General features: G+C 45.5%; 1 protein-coding gene across 4 annotated transcripts in view; it reads right to left on the bottom strand.

Moving 5' to 3' along the window:
• LOC147034364 (uncharacterized) overlaps nt 1-26,910 on the bottom strand; it is a 117,857-nt gene that overhangs the window by 58,537 nt on the left and 32,410 nt on the right. For all 4 annotated transcript variants that reach the window (XM_085881517.1, XM_085881501.1, XM_085881508.1 and 1 more), the window contains exons 4-8: nt 9,714-9,777; nt 9,158-9,369; nt 8,900-9,054; nt 7,615-7,719; nt 6,406-6,546 (exon numbers count right to left, since the gene is read on the bottom strand). In XM_085881517.1, the coding sequence (XP_085737643.1) occupies nt 6,406-6,546; nt 7,615-7,719; nt 8,900-9,054; nt 9,158-9,369; nt 9,714-9,777 (677 nt within the window). The remainder of the gene's footprint in view (nt 1-6,405; nt 6,547-7,614; nt 7,720-8,899; nt 9,055-9,157; nt 9,370-9,713; nt 9,778-26,910) is intronic.

Genomic DNA, 26,910 nt, shown 5'->3' with positions numbered 1-26,910 from the left:
CTTCAGTTAGTCTGTGAGAGTCAATCGTGTAAAATCACATCATATAATGCATGAAATCGATAGCACTTACAAAAGTGATGTTTTCAGCGATCATTAGCTATGACAAACAGGCATTCGAGAATATGAGTGAGGAATGTGAAATTTAAAAAAAAAAAAAAAAAAAAAAAACTTTATTGTTAAGAAATTGTTGCGGCCTGTTTCAAGTCATGGCATGGTTGAGCAGGCTAAAAAAGATGGCGGCTTCCACCCCCAGCGAGGTTATCTCGGATACACCTTAAGGCCCGGTAGAGAGCGGTGACCGCGTATGTGCCTGATAAAGGATATCATTAAATAAGGCCGTTAATTATCTTCAAAAGGGGTGTTTTAGTCAACGCAAACATCTAAATTTCAGTCATGCACTTCCTTGGAGTTTTCTTCATATGCATGCAGTTTCAGACTGCTATATTTCATGGTTTTGGAATTATGGAGGACGGACACGCACACACGCACGCACGCACACACCCGGTGGTTTTGTAATTTTTCCTGGGATATTGGCTTTGAGTTGCATCATTTTGAGGAATTTCAGCTTTCTACACCACCTGGAATGTCCTAAACATTTACATCAGTGAGTGAGTCAGTGAGTCAGTCAGAAAGAGCTTTACATATTGGGGCATGCTTGCACATGGCAATGCAACAACTGAGGTGCATTCTACATGCATATATATATATATATATATATATATATATATATATATATATATATATATATATATATATATAACAAGCATGGCTGTCTGTCTGTTAGCTGTTACACTGATTGGCTGTGAGGCTTGGTGCAATGTGATTGGCTCCTGACAATATTATTGTATAGGCTTATTAAAAGCTGAGCTTCGAAATCTGATTTCATATTTGATGATCAAAACTCATGTCGTAAATAATTATGTTGATATTGTTACGGCTGTGGAAATTTGCACAACACCAGAAAGGTCCTTAGATCAGTTATGCCGGTAAGTTTATGTGCAGATAGTTCCCCACCATTGTTTAGAGGGTTTTCGTGTTCACCGGGCTGTGACGCTTTGAGATAGCCGTTTTTCTTTTCTCCAACATTTTTTTGGACCAATTATCCCAAAACAACCAAATCGCCACCACCAACATGGTTCCCAAACAACCACAACCAAACCACCACCACCTTCGCCTCTTTACCCTTCACAACCATCAACAATGCCACCCCGCAAACATCGCTTCACCCCCATCCTGGAGACAACGCCATCTTCACGCTGTCAGGACGAGTGCTCCGATGATTTCTACCACGTCCGCTTTGCCGGGTTCGAAGCCGCGCTGGCAGGCGAAGCTTCGGTGAATTCCACACATCGGCGCGGCGGGGTTGAAGTCGCGCTGTCGAGGCAAGACTTCGGTGAATTACACATATCGGCTCGGCTGGGACGAAGTCGCGCTGTCGAGGCGAAGCTTTGGTGAATTACACACATCGGCTCGGCGGGGTCGAAGCCGCACTGTCGAGGCAAAGCCTTGGTGAATTACACACATCGGCTCTGCCGGGGTCAGGGGTCACGCTGTCGAGCGAGTGTTTTGGTGATTTCTACCACGTCCGCTTTGCCGGGGTCAGGGGTCACGCTGTCGAGCGAATGTTTTGGCGATTTCTACCACGTCCGCTTTGCCGGGGTCAGGGGTCACGCTGTCGAGCAAGTGTTTTGGTGATTTCTACCACGTCCGCTTTGCCGGGGTTGGAGGTCAAGGGTCAGGGGTCGATTCTCGCTTCCCCGGCCCTATAAAAGGGCGAGCAGAACGGAGCTCACGGCCAGTCGGTCGGTTGCCAGTCGGTTTTACGGAGCTCGAGGCAGTGTCGAGAGAAGTGTCGGTGGGTCGGTTGCCAGAGTTGGTGAACGGAGCAGGGACGCGGAGAGGGGCTCGGAGGAAAACCAGAGGGCTACGTGGAGACCACCACCGGGAAAGGGGGCGAAGTGGAGACCACAGCCAGGGAGAGTTTGCCGGAGCCAAGGCGGTCCAGGGTGCTCGTTCGAGCGTTAACTCGCTTAGAGAGCGTCAATTCGCTAAAAGAGCATCGAAGTGCTGAGAGAGCACCAGCAATTCCCCCCATACCGAGCATCCACACTGAGAGAGTGCCGGCAACCCCGTCCGTTCCGTGGTGCCTGCTGTGCGGCGCGAGCCTGCACATCCGGGTGGAGAACGCCTGAGAGCTCACCGACAAGCCGGGTGCCCCAGGACAGGCGCGGCCACGCCAGGCCGTGGGGGAGTAGACGTCGTGACCTGCCCACTGTCGTTCCACGAGGGCGCGGGTAAGACCCTTTGGTCTCGTGGGCCTGACCGTTCATCCAGGCTCCACGTCACATTCGGTCCACGGGCCTGTCTGCCACCCTTGTCTTTGGGGGTGGCTTTTCTTTGCCGTTTGAATAAATGCATGTGGTGGCGCCGTCGAGTAAGTAGACTTGTTTAAGTGACTGTGTGCGCGAATAAAACGCTTTATTCAGTGGTAATTCTTTTATATGCTTGCTTTGACTGTACATACGTGCATGATTCATTGTGTTGGCTGTATATACGTGTGGTTTTGAATAAATGTGCCTGTTGAACTGTTTCCCGTTCGTTGCATCCAATTTCCCTTTTGAAAGTGCCATCTTGCATCACGGAAGAAATTGGTAGAGGGGTGTAAGCACCTGGTAAACAGAATCACATCCGTCGAGGTCGGCGATAACACCGCTCGGTTATCACTGTAGCATGGAACGGACCGCTTAAGCGGCTCGTGTCCTAGGCCGACCTGCGGCGAGGTACGATCGCCCGTTCGACTACTCGCGCAGGTACTGAGGAAGGTCGAATTTGGCGAGCAACCCTATCCTGCGCGGGTGGGCAATTGGCACGATCGTGGTGAGGTTAAACCCCCACCCGTGACTGGCTCCTGGCGGTAGTTCCAAGGAGGGTCACGACTGAATTGTCCGACCGGTGGGCGATGCGGTTGCGATTGGAGTTACACAATCGCTCGCATGCCAGGCGGACCAGAATTCGCAACAATATGTTGAGTTAAATCAGATAAAATTAGGAAAAAGCAGTTTTACTCCAATGTGAAATAATTAAATAATAGGCTTGTGGAAGGTGAGGTAAAATGGCCCTACAATTCATTTTTCCACTCTTTTAAAGGTAATTATTGGATGTCTGATTTTATATTTTTAACGTATAAATACAACATGGAATCGCAGTTTGTTTATTAACGATGCGTTAACATAGACCTGACTGACAGGATGCCTTCGAGGTATGCACACTCGCCTCAGTTTGAATCCTGACCCAGCTATAAAATGTCATCATGGTGTTTCATAGGCTGGGTGAATCATCAATGTGTGTGTCGTCCCTCCGATGGACGTTAAACTGGGCGTCCTGTCTTCCGACATTAGTTGCTGGGCGTTAAAGATCCCCACAGTGTCCTTCACGAAGAGTGGGCGAGCTATCGCCAGCACCATGGCCAAATTACAAATTCCTGCCCAAACGACTGCTGGGAAGGCAATGGCAAACCACCCAGTATACAACTCTTGCTCAAGAAGCTGCTTCGGTAGCATCAACGCTCAGTAACGAGTATGGTACGGGACATCAAATCCAATAAATAAAAGTAACAACTGAATCACAAATATGAAAAAAAAAATATTCAAGCCATTTAAAAAGGATAGAGTGTGGACATTGAGAGGTGGGGGGAGGAGAGAGAAGGGAGAGAGGGGAGGTGGGAGTGGTGGAGGGAGAGAGGAGAGTGGGGAAGAGACAGGGGAGGGTAGAGAGGAGGGAAAAAGAGGGGGGAGAGAGAGGGGAAGGTCAGAAGAAGTTTCCTTCTGTATCCATCCTGTCCACCTCATTCCTTTCTATCCCATTGTTTGTCCAATTGTCCCTGTATTTTGTCCTTAAACTCCACTGTGGGTATACCCCCTACCCACACCACTGTTCCTTTTGTCCTGATCCGTTTCGTGGTCTGGCTCCTCCACGAGTATACAACAAAAAACTATCACAGATGGGCAACCATTTGTATAGGCTTGATGGGACGAATGGTCTCTTTCTGTGTTGAAGTCGCTTGGGAGGGAAGTCTTCTATTATACATTGTGAAACGTGGTGTCTGTCTGTGGGTTCGTCCATTTCTTGTGATGCATTGCTCAAAATTCGCTTTTGAAACGACGGGAGTACAGGCATGAATAATGTTGATGCCAAATTCTATTTCACAACCAGGATATTTTACCCTCTTTTGAGACAAATCTAACCTCCGCCACCCTATGGTGCACCACCATCTTGCGGTGGGTGGTACAAGTAACTCAGAGCTTTGACTCTGTGTGAAACCAAGATTGCAACACAATTGACCTTTTCAAAGTTCATTAAATATTATTTAAATTGATAGATTAACTTAAACCTTTTCCTGTCACTTGGTACAGGTACTCTACCTTGTAACACACACACACACACACACACACACACACACACACACACACACACACACACACACACACACACACACACACACACACACACACACACACACACACACACACACACACACACACACACACACAAAAGATCGAGAGAGGGTTTCACATCATGACCATCCATCTCTCTTTACATACTTTTAGGAGTAACATCCCTCCATCCTTTTGCATTTTAAAAAATGTTTTTATTACTTGTATAGAAGATAACATCGCTCCAAGCTCCTAATGAAATGAAATAACATTCTAAATGAAAGCAGATCACACAAAAAGGTGAAACTGCGATCTTGTGTGAATTTTTTTATCGATTTAAAATCTAGCAAATAGCGCTTGTTCCACATGGCCCGAAAAAATGACTATCGCCAAAAAAAAATAATCACAAGGACCACTGTCAATTAGTGCCATGGCTTGCAAATGAACAAACATCGAAGAATACCATTCAAAGTTCAGCAACAAAGTCATTACAAATATTTAAGCCAAAAAAAAACAAACAAATAAAGCAAATGGAAAGGAAAGAGAATGGTGAAACAGGGGGTGTGTTCCATTACCAAGCAGCTTGAGCACTCAAGCAAGCACTCCAATGAAATGGTTGAGAAGGAACGGCTGGCTTGGCAAGTGATTAGTGATGTATACTGTACAGCGATTCGTAGGTATGAAGATCAAGCTTTTGATGATGTTTGAGGAAAGTGGGGGGAAAAAAATTTGAGCACTTTATCATACAGAAACCGTTGCGGCCTGTTCCAAGTCAAGGGACATTTGAGCAAGCCGAAACAAAATGGCGGCTTCAGAGCCCCACGAGGTAAAAGTGGGCTGAGCAAAATGGCACACCACCATCTTGGTCAGGCTTTTTTTGGTTTTTCATGATGAGCACCCTGTTAATTATCTTCAAAACGGGCGTTTAAATTTACCCAAAGACCTAGTTTTCATTCGTGCACTCCCTTGGCATCCCCTTAGTGTGCATGCAACGTTTCGAGCTGCGAGGTTGCAAAGTTTTGAAGTTATGGAGGATGGACACATAACATACATGCTTACGCACACATCTTAAAGCAAAACGAAAAGCTTGGCACATGCAGCTGAATATTGTTGATGAATTGTTACCATGGCAATATTTTGTGACAACTGACTAGACAACTGACTTGTATTTTCAGAAATTTCCATTTAAGGGGATTTTACAACTATTTTGTGATTTCTTCGAGTGAAGTCGATGGTGCGCCATCACAAATCCCCATGCTTGCCACCAAAATAAAAGTTGAACGGTGGCAAAGAGTTCCACCAGGAATGACCCAACATCAAATTCAGAATTTCAAAAAAATTCCATTTTGACCTCTGTGACTTCAAGTCCCACACCCCCTGGAGTATGAACTATGGGTCAAATCCATAAAAATCGTTACATATTTCATGCGGCCCCCAATGTCGATTGCATATACAAAGTTTAATTCAAAAATGTGCCCGTAATTGCATCTTTTGGCATTTGACCATTTGACTCCTCACCAGGGGGTGGGACCAAAATGATATTGCTCTTGCAACTTCTTGCTCTGTGGCGATCATAACTACCAAGTTTGGTGAATTTCTGCGCAACTATTTAGGAGATGGCATGAGACAGACAGACAGAGCTGATTACCATTTTTTACCGTTCTTTTCAAAAAGCGTGGGGATAAAAATACAGAACTGCCCACTGCCTAATGCAGTGTCAGCTGCTACACTAACTCGGTCAACTTGGCTTCAGCAGAATTTTTTGGCATGATATCCAGCCCACCCCCTTGGGAAAAATAAATAAAGAATACACAAGAATGTTAGACTCCCTGGCCATCATCAGCATGGAATGGATTCCAGTGAACTGACGTGCCATTATATGAGTGTGTACGAGTTGCTTGAGGTATATGTTAGTTTGTACATATGTGTACATACAAATTACAAAACAGAGGGGGAATGAATGACTGAATACCTGAAGCTGTTCCATTAGACTGTCTGTCTCAGCTTGGAGCTGTACAATCATTTGTGTCGTGGAATCCAGCTCGTTGCGGAAAACACTGGCATCTTTTCGCATTTCCTCCATTCTCTGCTCCAGTGCCTCCTTCCTTGCTTGCTGTGAGGCCAATATGAATTAATGCAGTGTTAAATTACAAAATAAATAAGCAAAATAATCCAATAATTTGTGCAGATTCACAACTGTGTGCAAACATGTGTTCCAAACACAGTGAAAACATTTTTATTCATCAGTCTGAGGGCAAACACAAACACAAAGGCCCACATCAAATGCCCAATGGACTTCCCAGCGCGCGCACACACACACACACACACACACACACACACACACACACACACACACACACACACACACACACACACACACACACACACACACACACACACACACACACACACACACACACACACACACACACACACACACACACACACACACACACACACACACGCATAGATCAAAACAAGCATGCAATGCAAAATGAAATGAGGAACCAAGATATGCAAGATAAAATTTTAATATAACCTCATAAAGCCTGAAGCCTAAGACACCGCAAGAAAAATAATTCCAAACTTCAACAAGCGAAATTATTCTCACGTTCTTATGGAGTTGGCCGGGGGAAGTTTTGGCCCAAGTCTTTCATGAAATGGCTGGCCAGGTTAGACATTCGATGAAGGTTAGGGCAGGAATTTGGAATTTGGCCATGGTGCAAGCAAGAGCTCGCCTACTCTTCACAAAGGACACCATGGGAGTTTGCACCTCCGCAAACTAATGCTGGCACACAGCCCGCCAGTTTAACGTCCATCCGAAGGGCAGCACACACATTGATGAATCACCCTGCCTGTGAAACAACAGAATGACAGTTTATAGCTGGGCTGGGAAGCAAACCCAAGCTAAATGGCTTTGAGGTGAGTGTGCATACCTCTGGGCTATCATGTCAGCCCTAAGAAAAATAAATCCAAATAAAATGAAACCTGTCTGGGGCATGGTAAAGCCAGAAAGAGAGACCTTTGGATGAAGCTCATGTAAAGATCAACATCTAAAGCAAACATTAATTTATTCCAAAAACGTGTAACAACTTAAAAACATAACCCAAGTGAAGATACCTGAGGTCGACTTTGGGAATTCCCACCTAACACAAGGAAAAGAAGCCAATTAAGAACTCACCCAATGGTTAAGCTCTCTGTTTAGCTCTGTGTGCCGCACTTTTAACTTCTCCACATCTCGTCTCATTCTGTCTCTCTCGGCCTCCAAATCCTTCCGTCTGCATTCCTGCATTGGTCACGAGAAGAAAATGCCAAAATGAAATTATGACATCACAAAAGCATCGGAAATGCTACTACGTCATGGCGAAGCGAGGTCAAGGCTGTTTATTCCTGATACGTGAAACATCCTGTAACCCATGCCTCCAAAAAAATGGACTTTTTGGAATGCCGGCTACATTTTCTATGCAATCATTATGCAACTGTTAAAAAAAAACAAAATTATCCATGGGTAGGTGCTCCTAAGTTGAAAGTTTAGTGTCAATCACTCAAGCAGTTGCGGAGAAAACAAATTGCAAAGCAAATAAAGGTGGAAAAGTAAAAAAAGAAAAGAAAAGTGGGGCCCTCTGCCGACATTCCACAACATGGTGAAGGATGGTGGTGGACACCTATTACTAGTTTTAAAATGCAACCCCAACCCAATGCGATCCCCAGAGTAGTGTGGTGAGCTCGAAGATGTGCAACCCCTGTTGACACCGCACAAAATTGTCAGATTGAATTTGAATGCCTCCTCTCTTCTTATTCTTCCTCCTCCTCCTCCTCCTCCTCCATTTTACACGAGTCCATGAGCAGCACCATCACAACGGAGTTCACACAGTATGCAAAAAATAGCTGAGTGAGGGCATATTTCCTTGTGCAATTATTCATTCTATTACTGGCAGAATCGGATCCAACGAAAATTGTCATAATTTGTGAAAGAGGCAGATTTTCTCAGGGGACATAAAGCCGACTGTCCTTCTCCAGCCATATGGATGCAAAGATCCCACCGTGTCTTCTGCTTGAGCAGCTGTCTGGATTGATACCCAGGCCTGTTTAAAAACTCATTCCAACTCAAACAGAAGGTCAATGACCCCATCCCAACAACCCCTCCCCCCCCCACTCAAACCTATTGTTGACTCTTCCTGAGCTGAAAATGCATTGTTGGCCCCATAGTCAATTTGAATGAAAGGTAACAAACTTTTTCTGTTCAGATACTCACTGCAAATGGTTCCAAGTGTCTCTTAACATAAGTATATCTTTGAAAGAGAAAATATGTGGGAGAGGAATGAAGAAGGAGACATTGCATCGAGCATAGCAGGCCTCCAGTCCAAAGCTGGGATAAAATGTAATAAAGTGGTATGCTGTAGTTCACTCCTTAATAATCAAAACAATCTTCTCCAAACAACTAAAACAACATCCCGATGCATCACCTCCTCCTTTTCACGCCGTCTCTGCCTCTGCTGCTCCCTGTCCCTCTCCTCTCGCTCCTTTTCCTCCTGCTGCCTCTGCCGCTGAAATGCACGCCTCCTTGTTAACTCCGCCTCACCCGCTTCCATGTTGGCACGTCGGCTTTCCTCAAACGCCACTGGGCAAGAACAGGTTAACTGATGGTCAGTGGTTGCTTTTGAAACAAGAAACCAATCGTTTAAGTGCATGGTGTACGAGCCGAGAATGGATGTACCACTCACATGAGTGCCTCTTTGCGCTATGTAGCATATGTGATACGCCATTGTGAGTCTCAGTGGTTGTAGGAGGCATTGGAGCCACAAAAGCCTGCAGGATATGTGGCGGTAGAGCCGATGGCGGTGGGCAACCACACATCGCATTCCGTACAAGATGCATAGCCAGGGAAAACTGCATGCAATCGATATGTCCGTCCGCATCTGTGTCCACCAGGGACCTGAACATTGGAGGGAAGAAGTGGGGAATTGAAGAGACTATCAGTGTTGACATGGAGCAGTGGCAGTGAAAATAACTACAGCGAATGGTGTTCAAGGAATGAACTGGTACACTGGTTACAGGTTACTCTTCCCTTACTCACTTCTACCTCCATTACACCTCCTCACCATCGGCGAAGAAAACAAATCAAAACAACAAACCAGGTTAAAATTGCCTTTCATGAAATTACTGATTTGAAGACTTTAATCATTTGCCTCATTAACGGAAGAGCATTATAAAATAATGTCAGTTTGTTTGTTCAGTGCCAGAAAAACACCGAAAGCCATGCTGTCTGACAGAACTCACCAGATGTGTGCAAGTACATGTTGTGGAAGTGCAGACTTCATGAACAGCCCTTTCACCTGCTGCCCTGCATGTGCACAAATTCTCAAATAAGGAAAGAAAAAAAAAAAAAAAAAAAGCAACAACTTGGGTACCAAACTAAATGGCTCTATGGGAACAGAGCCTAATGATAGGTACAGTACTTGGAAAAAAAGTTCCCAAAATGCTGTACATAAAGCAACTCCAGGAATCTCCACAGAGATTACCTGGCAGGTATATAAACACCTCTATATCATTTCCTCCACTTGAACAACGTTATACGAGCGCATGCGAGCAAGGGTTGGGTTTCCCTACTCATCAAATTGTTACCTCCACCACCAAAGGTGGACGGAGGTAATGTTTTCACTCCTGTTAGTCTGTGTGCAGGATATCTCAAAAACGTTATGGATGGATTCGGACAAAATTTGGTGGGGTGTGAGACAAGGGCGAATTGATTAGATTTTGGTGAAGATTCGGATAAGAGAAATTTTTAGTTTCCCCAAGTGATTCTGCACCATTGAAAGATAGGGCCAAAAACGGTATCCAAAGAAAATCCATCGGGACCATACTCTGTACAGAGCATCGGAGCTGTCAAAGCAGTCTCCTGGGCTATTGGGCACAATCCTGGATGGGTCGCCACTCCGACGCAAGATACTTGAACGGCTCAATCATTCCAGGAAGCTGGCACTCATTTTGCCGACCTCAGAAGGATGACAGACCGAGTCAACCCCACCTGGTATTAATTCAACAGCAAGCAGGATTTGAACTCATGACCCTAGGTTCCCAAGCCCACAACGGTAACAATTAAGCTAACACCAGGCATAAAAACGGTATGTCGTGTGATATCTCAAAAAGTTGTGGATAGGTTACGACAAAACTTGGTGGATGAGTGGAGAGTTGAGTGGGTGACAAGAACAAGCCGATTAGATTTTGGTTCAGGTCCGGAGGCAGATCCAGCCCAGTGGGATACAAAACGTAAACTGTTCAGCCTGGCAGAGGTATGCACTCCACTGAGTGCTGTTCTAGTTTCACTTGTTTTGCTTTGAAGGAAGCCATGACATGATTAACTTCCTAAATTACAACCCTCACATTTCCCCAACAACCCTTACCTCTTTTCACCGTTATAAATCACAACATTATTTCTTTGACCCAATAATAAATTTATTTCTAAGTGGCTATTTATGGGTGTTTTATTGTTTAATGACCATACTTACTAACTGTTCCATATAATTAGGAAATATACTTTTAAGCTTACCATGAGATACATTGAATAACAACACAAGGAGATACAACAAAAAATCCTCCCCCCACCCCACCACCCCTAAAAAAACCTTCAGCACCAAACTCGTTTTTCCATAGCATCAATAATATATTTTCAAGCTTCACATTGAGTGCAATTGTGATTTTTAAATGGATGAGTCAACAGATAACAGAATAGGGAATGAGATGGTGTGTGTGTGTGTGTGTGTGTGTGTTATATATATATATATATATATATATATATATATATATATATATATATATATATATATATATACATCTCATTCAGAATATTCATTGAGCCGGGGGGGGGGGGAGTGGATGGCAGAATCGAAGAATGATCTAGAATGTCGTTGTAGGTTGTAGCGTTAAGATTTCCCTTCACTGGAACTAAGGGGCCTAGCCCGAAGCATGAAAAACAGCCCCAGACCATTATTCCTCCTCCACCAGACTTTACAATTGGCACTATGCATTTGGGCAGGTAGCATTTTCTTGGCATCCGCCAAACCCAGATTCATCCTTCGGACTGCCAATTGGTGAAGCGCGATTCATCACTCCAGAGAACGTGTTTCCACTGCTCCAGAGTCCAATGGTGGTGAGCTTTACACCACTCCAGCCGATGCTTGGCATTGCGCATGGTCATCTTAGGCTTGTGTGCGGCTCATCGGCCATGGAAACCCATTTCATGAAACTCTTCACAAACAGTGCTTGTGCTGACATTGCTTCCAGAGTCAGTTTAGAATTCTGTAGTGAGTGTTGCAACCGATGACAGACCATTTTTCCGCACTACGTGCTTCAGCACTCGGCGGTCCCGTTCTGTGACCTTGTGTGGCCTACCACATCGCAGCTGAGCTGTTGTTGCTCCAAGATGTTTCCACTTCACAATAACAGCACTTACAGTTGACCGGGGCAGCTCTAGCAGGGCAGAAATTTGACAAACTTACTTGTTGGAAAGGTGGCATCCTATGAAGGTGCCACGTTGAAAGTCACTGAGCTCTTCAGTACGACCCATTCTACTGCCAATGTTTGTTTATGGAGATTCAATGGCTGTGTGCTTGATTTTATACACCTCTCAGCAATGGGTGTGGCTGAAATAGCCAAATCCACTCATTAGAAGGGGTGTCCGCATACTTTTGGCCACGTAGTGCATGTTGGTAGTAGAGACAAGTCTTTCATGGATAATCTATTATAAATGCCAGGGAACTTGGATGCATGCACATGCCTGTGGACATTGAGAGGCTTGATGAGGGGGATGGAATTTAACACACACTCGTGACCAATTCGTCCATTGCACAAACCTTGGCGCCGAGAATTCAAAAATGCGAAGTTGAGCAGGCCAATAAGACGAAAGCCACTGACAATGGAATAGGAAGAGTCCACTCAATAAGCCAAAGGCAAAGGAGACAGATGGAATCCACTTGTTTATTTTGTGAAAAACCAGAAAAAAAACATAACGGCTTCACAAAGCCTCAACATTTTATGTGGACTCGCGTGTCTGCAAATGTGCATTTCAGCTGCAAGATATGAAGCACGTGAAAATAGCTCCAGGAGACATGATAGTACTCGAGGCAAAGCATCATGCCAATTGTCTCTCAACCCAAAACAACACAGCATCTCTGAGCTGAGAAAAGTCGTATTAGTGAAGGACCCAATGATCGTCTACACGGCATCTCATTTGTGCAATTGGTGACATATGGAAGACGACGGTGATGAAGAAGGTATTTGTCCTGTTTTCAAGTTAGCAGGTTTGGCTTGTCGATATCAGACTCAACTGGTACAGTTAGGCATCAGCAATGACAATCGGGTTCAATGCACGAGACAAAGTCTGAGTACTGGCAATATTTCCTGATCTCTCAGCACATTCAGAAGGTCGTGACATTCTTCTAACATTTGAGGAGCATCTTGGAAGTGCAGTTAGGAAGGGATGCAATCATGACAACAATGCGAGGAACTTAGCAAAAGCAGTTCAGGTTGCACATACGTAGAGGTATGTTCACTAAAAAAAAACAAAAAAAAAAAATTTTTCTGAAGGGACATTCCAGCAGGGCTGCCCACAGACGGTCATATAGGGATTCTTGCTGGCACTTGTGAATATGAAATAAGAAGGCTTCAACATGGAATACCAAACACATTTGAGCACTTCTTCAAGTAAAACTTCTGCCATATCGATTCAACTCCGCAGATGTTTTGATTGTAGAATCAACGAAACAGTAATGTGCAAAACAATTTCGGGGAATACACACCACATAAACCATATATTTGAACCCTCCTTAACAGATTCATAAGAAGAAGTGACAAGGATAGTTGTGATATTGTGGGTCCATCTTTCCCTCCCCTCTTTTGTAAGGTCAGGCCAGATGAGATCTGTGACTTGCTACAGGTATCAGGTAAACCTGTACTAACTTGTTTCATGGTCAGGTTGTCGGCAACTAAAGTCTCACCCACCAGGTTTCCTGGTGAGGAGGGTATATGGATATGGACACCCAGCAGGATTAAAAACAAAACCTGTCAAAGGGTGGAGGAGCTCCTTGTGAGCCAACGGCCATCCATATCTAGTGCCCAACTGTGTCTGTGGATGTCCTCCTGCAGTTGGGATACTTTTTTCAGAGGTTGGTGGCAGGATTTGCACTCCGGCCACCGTAAAACACTTCATTCCGCAAAACCAATCAACACAAATTGAACTGAAAACAGACTCCCTGTGCTGTCCTCATTTGCAGGGCAGCTCACCGGATGACGGGATTGGGGCAAAGCCTTCGGGACCCTCATTTTTTGACAGGAGGAACAGCACAGGGTAAACTTCCTGGGTCAGATTGTGGTGGTGTGTGGTAGAGTGGTGCTAATGTGTCGTCCACCAGACGGCAGTCTCTTTGGGTTAACTTGAAGCGGTCCCTTCGGGTGGGTGCCTGCAGTGTCCCATCTCTAAAAGAGGATGATCACCTGTCTCTGTTATCATCTGAGCTCCATCATTTGAACTTCAGTATTGCAGCACTCTCTGACGTTCAGAGACCAGATAGTGGCGAGATCATGGCGGGTGGCTATACCTACTATTGGTCGAGTCGCTCTGATGGTTACCATGCCCAAGGAGTTTCTGTAGCTGTGTCCAATAAGCTGACTCTCATGACAACTGAGGTAACACCAGTCAATAAACATATGAGACTAAGGATTCGTCACTTCTTGGGTGTCGTTTCCCTGATCTCTGAATATGCTCAGACTGAGGCGAGTGATCTCACAATTAAGGTCGCATTCTATGCCACGCTCGAGTCTGTGGTTGATCAATGCCCCAGGAGAGATACATTTCCAGTCTTGGGGGATTTCAATGCATTGACTAGCACCAAGAGGGATGATTAAGAGACATGTGTTGGTCCCCATGGGTCGGGAACTGTGAACCAGAAGAGCACCAAGTTCCCCGACTTTGCAAGAAGTCGTGGACTTAATGTGGCTGGTTCATGGTTTCAGCGCCCACAAGTTCACCGCTGAACTTGGTATTCCAATGCTGGATGGTACCATCCCGGCATAGGCTGGATGTTAGCAACCCTCTCATCCTTGAGCTTCCTGACGAGTTTGCAAACAGGCTGCATTGGGATGTGGGGGGTCTGGGTGTTTTGGGGAAACCTGAAGAGTTGTGGATTGCCTTCAAGACTACCATCCTTGATGTGGCCGGTAGATGTCTTGGAACTCACTGTCGGGTGAAGAAGAATTTGACTCTCAAGGGACAATGGATACCATTGACCAGTCACAGGGCCAGGCTTAATGGCAGAACTGAGCTGTTCCAGGAGTTGAGGTGTAAAACTGTACGTGTTCTGAGGGTGGACAAGGAGGCTGATGTGCGAGGAATCTGTGAGGTAGTAGAGCATCACCTGTGGTCAAGTAATTCTCGTACTACTTACAAGAGAATTTCTGCATTGCGTCATCGAAGATCATCCCCCGGTGTACTGCAGTAAGAGCAGAGGTTGGTGGGCTCTTGAAAGAGGAATCTGAAGTGACGGCCTGCTGGGCAGGTTACTTTTAGCGGTTGTACCAGGCTGAGCCACCAGCTGTTGAGTTCGATGTCAGGGGTGTCACTATTCCTATTTCTGACCCTCCAATAAACTGTGAAACACCTTTGTTTGTGGAAACACTGGCTACCTTGAACTGGTTGAAATGGGGTGGAGCTCCTGGGATCTGTGGCATCCTTGCTGAACTTCTAAAGGTTGATGGAAACGTTGTACTCGTGTTGCTAAATGCAGTTCTGCGATCTGTTTTGAACACAAGTATCATCCCAAATAACTGGAAGAGGGGCTTTGTTGTCCCTCTCTGGAAAGGGAAGGGTGATCGCCAGGACTGCAACAACTACCGAGGGCCGGGCAAGGTCTGCTCTCAGTGCCGGGCAAGGTCTTTGCTCAGATAATTCTTGATGGGACTCTCCACAATCTGCTTGAGCACCAGCGCCTAGAACAGTGAGGCTTTGCACCAGAGGTCAATGATTGACCATATCCTTGCTCTTTGGGTCCAAAACAAACAGAGATTAGACTTTCGGCAGCGGTTGCTTGCCGCCTATGTTGATGTCTGTGAAGCGTTTGATTCAGTGAATCGGGATGCCCTCTGGAGGATTCTTGGTCTTCGTGGGGTGCCACCAAATCTGATCCATCTTATGTCTGAACTGCACTCTGGTACCGAGAGTGCTGTGAGATGTGGAGGTTCCATCTCTGACATATTTCCAGTTGTTGCTGGAGTTTGTTAGGGGTGTATATATACTGACACCCACACTTTTCAGTGCTTGTGTACTGCATTCTGGGGTGGATGTCGGAAAGTTCAAAGCAGTGGTGCATCGTTTGGGAGTGTCAAGATCTCTGAGCTTGATTTCGCAGATGATGCAGTCATCTTTACAGAGACTCTGGATATCCTTTTGGGGGGCCCACAAGGTGCTGAATGAGTAGTCGGAGCTGCTGGGATTACGGGTTTCCTGAGTCAAAACTAAGATCCAGGCTTTCAATGACATCTTGGATGCTGCTTCTTTGTCTGTACCCAGGGGCACTGAGGGGGGGGCAAGGGGGGCAACCACCCCACCCCCTAATAGAGGCCCATAATTATTCCTCAATCATTTGTTTCATTCCAGGAGTTGAGTTATAAATAATTACATTGCAATTGGGAGTATTATGCTATTGTCACCCTCCGTTGTAAAATAAACAACTTTGGGAACAATTTACATAATGATAATCGTGGTAATGACGCAAATGAAAACCCCATCTGAGTGAAATGAGTTAAGAAACGAATCCTCATTAGTGAGGTCGCTTGAGGAAATTACCGTTACACACTGGAAGAAAGCATGGGCTTTTGGATTTCGATAGAGCTGGTCATAATAGTAAATTTTATCCGCTGTTACACGAACACCATCCTGTGGTGCATGCAGGAAATCTGCCGAAAATTTCTCTATAACCACCCCCATTTTCTCCTTTTTTGCGGTGGAGGCACTGGAAACGCCCCGAATATGCTCCTTTTTTCCTTGGAGAAACGCGGAAAGGACGACAAAATGGTGGCGTCGGAGGGCGAAAGTGACGAATTCGAAACTTTTTTTCCGCCGATTTTGTAAATTCTGATGATTTCTATCAATCAACATCATGAATTCGGTACATATGAAGAACGAACATTATTATATTTCCACAATGGCGTCGACTTCCTGTTTCTCATCCAGTCCAACGTAATCTTGTCGCCTTCACTCAGTGGATATAAGCTGGATGCGAAAGGGCGGGGCTCATCAAGGAATTCGAGACAGATATATGCGGCGACGTAGACTGTGCGACGATTAAACACAACTAAATCACCATGTACACCAAAACGAAGAAGAAACTAGCATCGATACAAGGATTCAAAATCAAACTCCTGAGAAACGATTTGAAAATATTCACACAACTCTACGTCGCTATCCAACATCGAAATGGGAATATGGAGGAATTCTTCAGACATAAAACCTGTCCATTCCCGCCATCTTTAACCAACTTCGAAAACTTGAAGATCGGAAAGAAATCAGACCTCGTAAAGTTCCTGCAGTTCGACAGCAATCCAAAGCCACAATACAACTGCAAGGCCATTGATGGCGCAGTAATACTACATGCATTGAAACCTAAAGGGGCGAAGACTTTCAGTGACTACGCCAACCAAGTTTTCATCCCATATATCAAACAGCAGCGATGTCAGAGGGTAGATATTGTATGGGATACATACTATCCCAACAGCATCAAAGAATGCGCAAGGTCGAAACGCGGAGAAGGCTTGCGACGAAAAGTTTCTGGCGGTACTGCATTGCCGGGAGACTGGATGAAGTTTTTGCATAATCCGAAAAACAAAGAGGAACTCTTCAGTTATCTGAGCACGGAGGTCGTTGCAGCGACTTTCACTCAACAGGTATACATCACATCAGGGACCGAGGTATCAGGAAACAGACCGCAGATGAAAAGTTGCTGGCATGAAGAGGCTGACACCCGAATGGTTGTACATGTACTACATGCCCTGGAGAGTGACTATAAAGCCATCCACATTAGATCGGTAGACACTGATGTGCTGGTCATCTTTATCGGAAAATTTCACCAAATTCTGGAGCGGTACCCTGACGCAAACATCTCGGTCGCTCTGGGTTTCGGGAAGGACTTCAAAATTTACCCCCTAAATACTCTGTGAGAAACTCTGTGTATCGGGATCATGGTGCTTACCTCTGTTCCATACTTTGACTGGTTCCGACACAATGTCAGCATTCGTCAACAAAGGGAAGGTTACCGCCTGGCATGCATAGGACTTGTGTCCCGAATTGACACAGGCATTCCTCTACTTGTGTGAGCACCCATTCGTCAAAGTTGACACCGATTCACCGTACTTCCGTACCGTCGAACGCTTTATGGTGAAGTTGTACGACAGAACCTGTGCTTCGGAGTCCGTCAATAAGGCGCGCCGCGAAATCTTCCTCCGCACGGCAAGCAGTATGGACAGATTACCCCCAACTCAGGTGAGCCATTTTAATCGAATGATTCTAAAAGTCTGTGTAATGCAAATTGATGGGATAAACCAGAACCTGTCAGTATGCACTACGAAATTGCTTCTTTTATCCACAGGACAGTCCATATCAGGTCATTTAAATGACCTCTCAAGGTCATTTACCAGCATGTAACCACGGATGAAAAAGTGGCTATCTATCGAAAGCATCGTCCTGCATCGAAATTATCTTGTTTCAAGTGCAGTATTCAAATTTTATTGTACCAAGTTAGTTTTTTGCTAAACTTTCTAGGTATCTGATGTTTGACCTTGACCTCTCAAGGTCATTTGCCAGCGTGTAACCGCAGATGAAAAAAAATTTGTCTTCCCCTAAAGTATCATCCTACCAAATTTCATGCTTTCTTCCGGTCAGCAACGGTACTTCATACTTTCGCCTATAAGCGACCTCACTACATGTAGGAATAAGTGAATAACACCCCAATTTCCCAAGGTATGTGCTTCTGATGGCGAAAATACGAAAAATTCCATATAGGTGTTTTTATTTAAAGGTATTTCCATGTACATGTGGAAGAGTTTCACCCATGAGAGCAAAGATCTCTGGTGATCTGTAGACGATGGCACGTCAAAGTTCCAACCAATGACAGTGGAATACAATGTGATGTCAGAATAATTGATTAGCCAGTCTAAATGTCGTACACACTGTGCAGTGCACTGTACAGTTTGTACTTATCGTAACTTGTAAAAAGTAAGCCATGTCTGCTTTTTACAAACACGAGCCCGGTGCTCAGAAAAGACATGAGAAGGAGCAGTGGGATAAAGAAACACACAAACACATATACTGTATACACATATACACACATACATGCATAAATAACTGGAAGGATCCTCCTTTACTCCTTTAGTATGCATCCTGTGGCTGTTGGTTGCATCATTGCTGGGGCCTGGGAGTGCAGGATTACATGGTCAGGTTTTATCTTAATATTGTGACGTCCACGGGACTTGAACAGTCCCGCCAACGTAGAATGAGCCGAAACGATGGAGGCGGTTTATTTATTTATAACCCAAACATGGCGGTTCTAATCGCTCTACCGCAAACGGGACGAGGAAGGTGGCACGAGTCACTTTTCACTGAGTTGATGATGTTTATTCGTTTTTACTATTAACCCGAAACAACAAGACTCGGCAAGAAAAGGGATCCGGGGCGATTCGACGGGATGGTGTGGGATCGGGCGTGGGGAAAAACAGACAATTCCAATGAATATACAGATCCCAAACCCTCTAAGGCGCCAAGCGCGCGCACACACACACACACACACACACACACACACACACACACACACACACACACACACACACACACACACACACACACACACACACACACACACACACACACACACACACACACACCGTAGCTATTTCTGGTGGTCAGGCTGGACCGTGGTGTGGACGCAACTGTCCCTGGATCGGCGTCGGACGAGCTGGCCTTGCTCTCGTCAGGGGGGCAGGAGAAACCGTGGTGCTGTCGACCTCCTGGTCTTGGCCCAAGTCCGCTCACAGCCGCCAGGGAACCAGTTCTGGCGCCAAGTTGCGAGCAGGAGAGGGAGGCAGGTCCGCCCGCCGTTAGACCCCGTACTCCGAGTCAGCAGAACTCCAGAGCCAACCAAGGTGAGGCACGAGGCTCAGCAAGGCTCCAAGACACGATGAAGAACACGATCGAATCAGCACAACAACAAGCACGCTCTCCGCGCAACAGCCTCCACACCAAAAAAACACGATCTTTTTGTCCCGATCTTCTTCCTCTTCCTTTTCGACCACGAACAGAACCTTTTTATCCTCCTGTCCTCGTCACTTCCAATCGAGCCGTTTATTGGCCCACCGCCGTCGCCTTCTGCCAATCGTGATCATGGGGCGGAGCCATCCGCTGCACTGTCCTGTGACGTCACGGCCAGTCTCCAGAGAATACCAAAAGGGGTTTACGCAGACACACTTACCCTATCCCGTGTCCCTATCTAATTACGTGACAATTATCATTTCCCCCTTGAAGAAATGAACATTTACTAGACAACTTATCACCACTGAATTGCTACTTATTACATCGAGATCCTGGTAAACTCGAAAAGCATGGCATACCTAATTAAACATCCTAATTACCCTTTGAATGCATACCCCCCCCTCAAACGTAACAATATATTATATCTGAAACCAGATGAAGGGGCCCAACACCAAGTATAGCCCTGGGGCCCAAATTTGCTCTGGCACCCCTGTCTGTACCTGTTTGTGGTGAGGATGTTGAGGTCACGGTGACATTCACTTACCTTGGCAGTGATATTCATGTCTCCACTGACTGAGCCAGAGGTCAATAGACATCTCAGTCGGGCCTGGGGAGTCATGGATTCACTGGATCAACGGGTGTGGTGCTATCGGTACCTGTGCAGGATGAAAGTCCGAGTCTTCAGGTCCTTGGTGCTTCCAGTTTTGCTCTACGGATGTGAGACTTGGACTCTGACCAGGGATCTGACTCCCTTGGTATCATACCAGGTCTCTTTGGAGAATCCTTGGGCATCGCTGGTCGGACTGTGTCCAACGAGCAGTTGCTGAGAGACTCGGAGGTGATTTATTACCTGCCTTGTCCATGAGCATCAGCTGCAGCTGTAGACATGTGGCTCGTTTTCCTGACGCTGATCCTGCTCACCAGATTCGCTCAACGGGGAAGCCACATAAGTGGAGGAGGCCAATAGGCCGACCACATGACGTGTGGTTGCAGCAGGTTGATAGGCATCTCAAGGAGATGGGGATGGGCCTGGCATCTGCCTGGGGGATGGCCAGACGGAGGCCCCTGGAGTACCAGTGGAAAGTGGACGCGCCGCTCTGGCGCATGCTCCCATACCTGACCTGACCTCCCCTCCTCCTTTCTCTCCCCTCTAAGTCGAAACAATTCAAGTTATATACTATACCAATATTGGGCTGGCAGGACAGCCTATAGGTATGCACACTCAACTCTAACCTGCCTAACCTGGATTTGAAACTTGGTCCAGCTACAAACTGACGTCCAGGTGTTTCACAGGCAGGGTGAGGCATAAATGTGTGCTATCCCTTGGAAGGATGTTAAACTGGGCATCCTGTCTGCCAGCATTAATTGGACATTAAACATCCAATGGTGTCATTCGGAAAGAGTAGGCGAGCTGTTGCCGGCACCCTGAACAAATTTAAAATTCCTGCCCTCACTACTTAGTTGTGCATCAGGACTGGCCAGCTGGTTCGTGAAAGACTTGGGTCAAAAAGCTTTTCCCAGCCAACCCCACAAGAATGTGGGAATAATTGTATCAGAGAAAGAGGAAGAGGAGGAAGAAGAGAAGAGAAGAAGAGAAGAGAAGAGGAAGAAGAAGAAACTTTAATATTAATCTTGAAACATCCACTTAACATGGTGACATGAGATATTTTTTTCCAGTGTTCGACTGGATAGAGCATTCCATCAAAAATGACACCAATATTGAAGCCATTAAAAAAAAACAATAATGGGAATGTCGGGAAGTTTTCTCTCCCCCAATCCCATTGCCCTCATCCCGCTAGTTATCTGTCACCGTTACTCCCACCAACAATAACTTCGAAGCTCTCCATATGCTCCCAGAGATTACCATTATCATTCTTATACGGCTCACTTTACAGAATGCCAAACATGTAATGATCAGTAACTATTTTGTGCCTTCATAATATAACCAACAACAGGATAACCAACATGTTGGAACCCCAAAGTATGTTCCATCAACGGGTTGTTTTTGAAGTGGCTCCATATCTGATAATGATCATGGTCCAGTTATTGTGTGTGTCAAATTTCCTGCTTAAAACATAAAATGTACAATTTATTTCATGATATGTGCATGACTCACAAAGTGGGTACACATACTGTAAAGCCTGCATCTCACTGGGCTGCGACATCTCGTGACTAGTTGGAGACACAAAATTGTGATAATTTTCACTTGGAATCACACTGAATTAATTTTTGCGTATGTCTCACAAATATCTCACATTTGCGCATGTCTCACGTCATTGAGAACAAATTGCGATATAATTACGAAACTCTCAGGGGTCCCAGGACAGATTATCATTTTTTTCTCCAATCAGTCGCAATTTAGTTTCATAGGTCGCCAATCCCTCACACCTTCTGAATGGAAACTAAATTGAGAAATGTTCAAGACAACCGTGACGACTCTGCGACTATTTTGAGAGAAAATTTGTCGCACAAATTTTTTGAACATGTTCAAAATTCAAGCGACACCAGAGCGACATCCTGCGACTCGTGCGAGGAAATTGAGAACCACCGCAAACGTTTCAAGACATTTTGGAGAATTCCGTTCGCATTTTGTCGCGAGCTGTCGCAGCCCAGTGAGATACAGGCTTTACACAAAGGGCAAAAAAAAAAAAGTTTAGGGAAACATGAAATGCAACCCATTTACATCATGTTATTCTGCATGTATTCAAATAGCTAAATCTAATTTTTTAGACCTGCAGCACGTCCGGTTTTAAAGTTACCACTGAATATATACAACACGAAATACACATTCGAATTTCGAGCTTGGAGTCAGCGTTATGTACAGAATAAGATGAAAAAAAACAACATAAATATTATATTTTGGGATAAGAAACAGATAATTTTTACTCTGCCTTTTTAAACAGGCTCAATATGTGAAAGGAAAAAGAAAAAACACATTTTGAGAGTCTGATGTTATAAATTACGAAGAAAACACAGACGAGTTCAGTAGCAAAGAAAGCCACACTTGTAAGCGAAAAATAACGTTAAAATCGAATCTATTTCTTTCGAACTTTTGAAAATAATCACTTTAAACGTGAAAAGAAAAACATAATTCTTACCTCTCAGATCCTCATGAAGCACCAAAAAATTCTAGCGTTGGTTAAAATGAAGAATCATCAGACAAATGTGAGTCACCTCGTTTGGCTCGGCGTCCTCATGCTGGATTTGTACGTTACAGCTCTCGCAAAGACACGGACAAGAAGACAAACTCTGCGCTCGACGGCGAATGGAAATGTGCTGACACACTTGCAAGTGCCTATTATATCCATCAATCGGGGAAGTATGCAAGACGGCAAGATTTTCTAATGCTAGCGTTATTTGCGTCCGACGAGAGATGATTATTCATACATAACGGGACTGACACGAAAATCAAGATGGGATTACTTGCGGTCTGAATTTTATTTTTCTGATCACAATTTTGATCTATATTTTTCTGCCATTAGACTCTGTCATATTTCCAAGAAATTAAGGGAGATTTGGAATAAAAATCATAAGAAACATCATCAACACTGGACTCCTTATTTTTCTCGATGCAGTGGACACGAAGCGGTATTTACAAATCCATTATTTCATCAGATAGGGTAGATGCCAGAAAACCCGAATAGGGAGACAGAACATCATCAAAACATAAAAGACACCAAAGTTCACATTCTGAGACACCATACTCAAAATAACTCTCACATAAGAAACGTACAGTAAAATAAAAATTTTACCAATCAAACTAACATTTCTAAGGTTACAATACCCATATTCTGTTGCTTCAATTCATCTTTAATAAAACAGGGAAATGGAGAGTATGATATTGCCGGTTTCTACAGGTTCCCCAAGATGTCCACTTTCATTTCTGACCATTGATGGTTTGTCTCAGTACCTCATAATAGTTTTATGTGGAATTTCCCACAAACATACCACATCATACCCACTTTGTGAGCCATGCACATATACTCAACTGTTTTCTGACATTAAATGAGTGTCATACTCCAGAATCAGTATAAACAAGAAGGAAAACTGGAAATAAAGCTCATCAAACATTGCCATAGTAGTTGCACAATTATCATGATGTCGACATTTCAGAAACAGCAGCTTTGGCTTCGGTGCAAAAATACATTCCTGGCACATGACAGCTTGGTAAGGTAACCAACCTAACAGGTTTGGGAACCAACAGTACAAAGTAAAAATGAAAATACGAGGTTTAGAACAATTCATGAAGCTTGAAGATTTTTTTCCTGCGATAGACGATGGTTGTGAGGATGATTTTCAGTTACATCTATTATACAATCACGATCAGACTTGGACTACATACAGCAAATTCAAGTGTATCAAAGAGAAAGAAAACTTAAATACCAGGAATAATTACATTACACAAACTCTAAAATAAACAACATGAGGATGCATTATATTAATGTATTGGAATGGAATGGAATGTCACCCTGGAAGGGCAGTAGCAGTAGAAACAAAAGAGGTTTACACTGGAATAAGATAGGTAGAAGCTTTGGAGATAGAGGGATGGATGGATATTGGTAGGACTGGGAGGGAGCTTCGGTATGGAGGGTGATTGTATTGTTGAGGCTCTGGATACCGCATCCCTCCAACACCAATAGCAGCCAACATACAGTGGTCCCCCGTCAGTTATTTCATTAATGTACGTTCAGATAGTCCCTTCCTCATTGTCTAGTGGGTCAAACGGGACAGAGCGTTGTGTAAATATCATAGTTAGTTCTGATTAAATCTCTGAACTTCATTCCTACTCTTTCTTGTTTCGCTATTACTGAGGTAAATCCAAGCAAGGGGTCCTTTCGAGGTCGGCAGGCACTCCGCTCGAACACCCATTGGTAAAAACCACAGCCGCACCCTTCGCGTAAGAATGCGTCCTCACAGAAGACCAAGGACAGCAGTAGAAGCCAACAATAAACACAAGCGATGCACGGAGCGCATGCCCCACAGCGACGACCCCCCACCCACTGTTCAGGCGATCTGAGGCATAACCAAAACACCAAATGCGAACAACATACAGTATGCACGCGGCGCACTCTTCTTCAATCCAAATCCCCATTAATAAATATATCTGTCCCCTTTTCAATCCGAATTTCCGTCCAATAATTATATTCAAACTTTTCCCTCAATTCCCTGACATAAATCAGGACTGGCACCATGCACATGACACCGCCTTTGATAAATGGCCACGTGCTTAATGGCGGACGGCGCGCACTGTGTGAGGCATGCTCGATGGCAAGCATACCCATGCGCTGACCACGTGTACAATGGCGGACCCACACGCACTGTTCGGGGCATGCTCAATGGCAGGCATACCCATGCGCTGACCACATGTACAATGGCGGACCGGCTGGCACTGTATGGGGCATGCTCAATGGCAGGGTAACCCATGAGCTGACCACATGTACAATGGCGGACCCATGTGCACTGTATTGGGCATGCTTGATGGTGGGCGGACCCACGCGCTGACCACGGGTACAATGGCGGACTCACGCGCAGTCATGATACTTTATCATCGTACGGAACGGGGCACGAATAACACTCATCTTTGGTCAGGTCTGCGCATGGGGTTACAATAACCTCTTACGGTCAGTCTTCGCTCACCACAACGGCCACAAATGTCTCTCGCGGACAGCAGACATTCTCCCGCACCTCCGCCTCGATGCAGCTACTACCAGGCAGATGCATGCTGTGCGGCTGGATCACTCGGGCTGCGTGGTGCACCATGGAGCAGGCACATTGACCGGCATCAACCGCGGGTCGTCGGGGCACAGCACGGGGTTCGGTGCAAGGCGATTCATATCACGGGGCTCGGAGCGAAACGATTCCGCAGCTTGGAATAGTCTTGCCAAAAGTGGAGTGGAGCCACTTCCGGCCATCACGGCCGGGCCGCGCAGTGGTCGGGGCCCAACCAGAGCGCCCCATTCGGGTGACGACACTGCTTCGGGTCGTCGCCCCCGCCCCACACTACGGGGTCTATAAAAGGACGGGTCGCGAAGCTGCTAGGGTGTCGTTCCTGTCGACTCCTTTTGTCTGGCTTGGGATCGACAACCTACCCATTCACCTGCTGGCTCTGCCCTTCTTTACTAAATCACCTGCTGACTCTGCATTCTTCACCACCTCGCTGCCTTTCACCCACTTGCTTCGGACTCAGTCTCTCTCCACCCATTGGTTTCTGACTCCACCAAAGTCCCTCCCTTCATGCTGACGGTCATGTCTCATTCTCTGGACCGACGCAAGCTGCACGAGTGCCACGAAGCAATAGATGACGCACCAGCTGTCAGGGAGGTATCGCCCACAAAACGTATTGGTGGCGCGGTTGGGCAATCATGCAAGGTATTGAGAGACCGTTAGCCTCATCTCCCCTCCTTTTTCGCTTCATTAACTCTTCATGGGGTTTTGTGTGTGTGCGTGTGCGTGTGCGTGTGCGTGTGCGTCCTGGCACCTGTCCTCGCTTGAGTTAAGATTGTACAAGAATTATAGCGGGATTAGATAGCTCTGATCTGTGTCCGCTTTTGTAAGTTGCTTGAATATTGCCGCACCTCTCCCATTTCTTCCTATTTCTGCTCCAGACAATAAACACCATTTACTGTGCCACATATCTTTCCACGCCTGCCTGTTAATAAATCCTTTGTAGAAATGTTCGCAGCTCATTTTTGTCTGTTCGTTCATTGATCCAGCATGGTCCGTATCCTAACTTAGCCAGAACTTTATTCCCAACGATCCGTTCCTTTTAGCCGGTACATCCTTGACAGTATCGCTCAGCTGCATCTGATCCGGTAAAGTGATCCGGTTCGGACAAGGCGTACCGAGGGCGTATCCCCCAGTAATTAGGTCATCCGATTAACCCGTAAACGGGAGGACCCTAGGTCATGTGGTTGAGTTATTGGGGTTCACGGTCGGTTAGCGATCCACCGCGTCATGGAATTATCCGTGTGTGACGGCTTGCAATTCCAGGGAGTCTGGTGGGAACCCAAGATAGCTTCTCCCCCTGGTGGTCTTCTCACCTGACGCACGGCCCGCAACAGTATGCACGTGTCGTGATTGTGATATCTGTGACAGGGTCTCGTCAAAAGGTGAATGTGCTGTCGATGTTTGTTCATTCTCCCCTGCCAGACACCCACCCCTCCTCCTTTTCTCCCCCAAAAATGT

This window comes from Eptatretus burgeri, chromosome 1 (assembly GCF_056783735.1).
Source record: "Eptatretus burgeri isolate ZD-2024b chromosome 1, Ebu_testis_v1, whole genome shotgun sequence".
NCBI lineage: Eukaryota > Metazoa > Chordata > Myxini > Myxiniformes > Myxinidae > Eptatretus > Eptatretus burgeri.
Note: the sequence above shows the minus strand (reverse complement) of the source record. Positions and strands in the feature narration are given on the sequence as shown.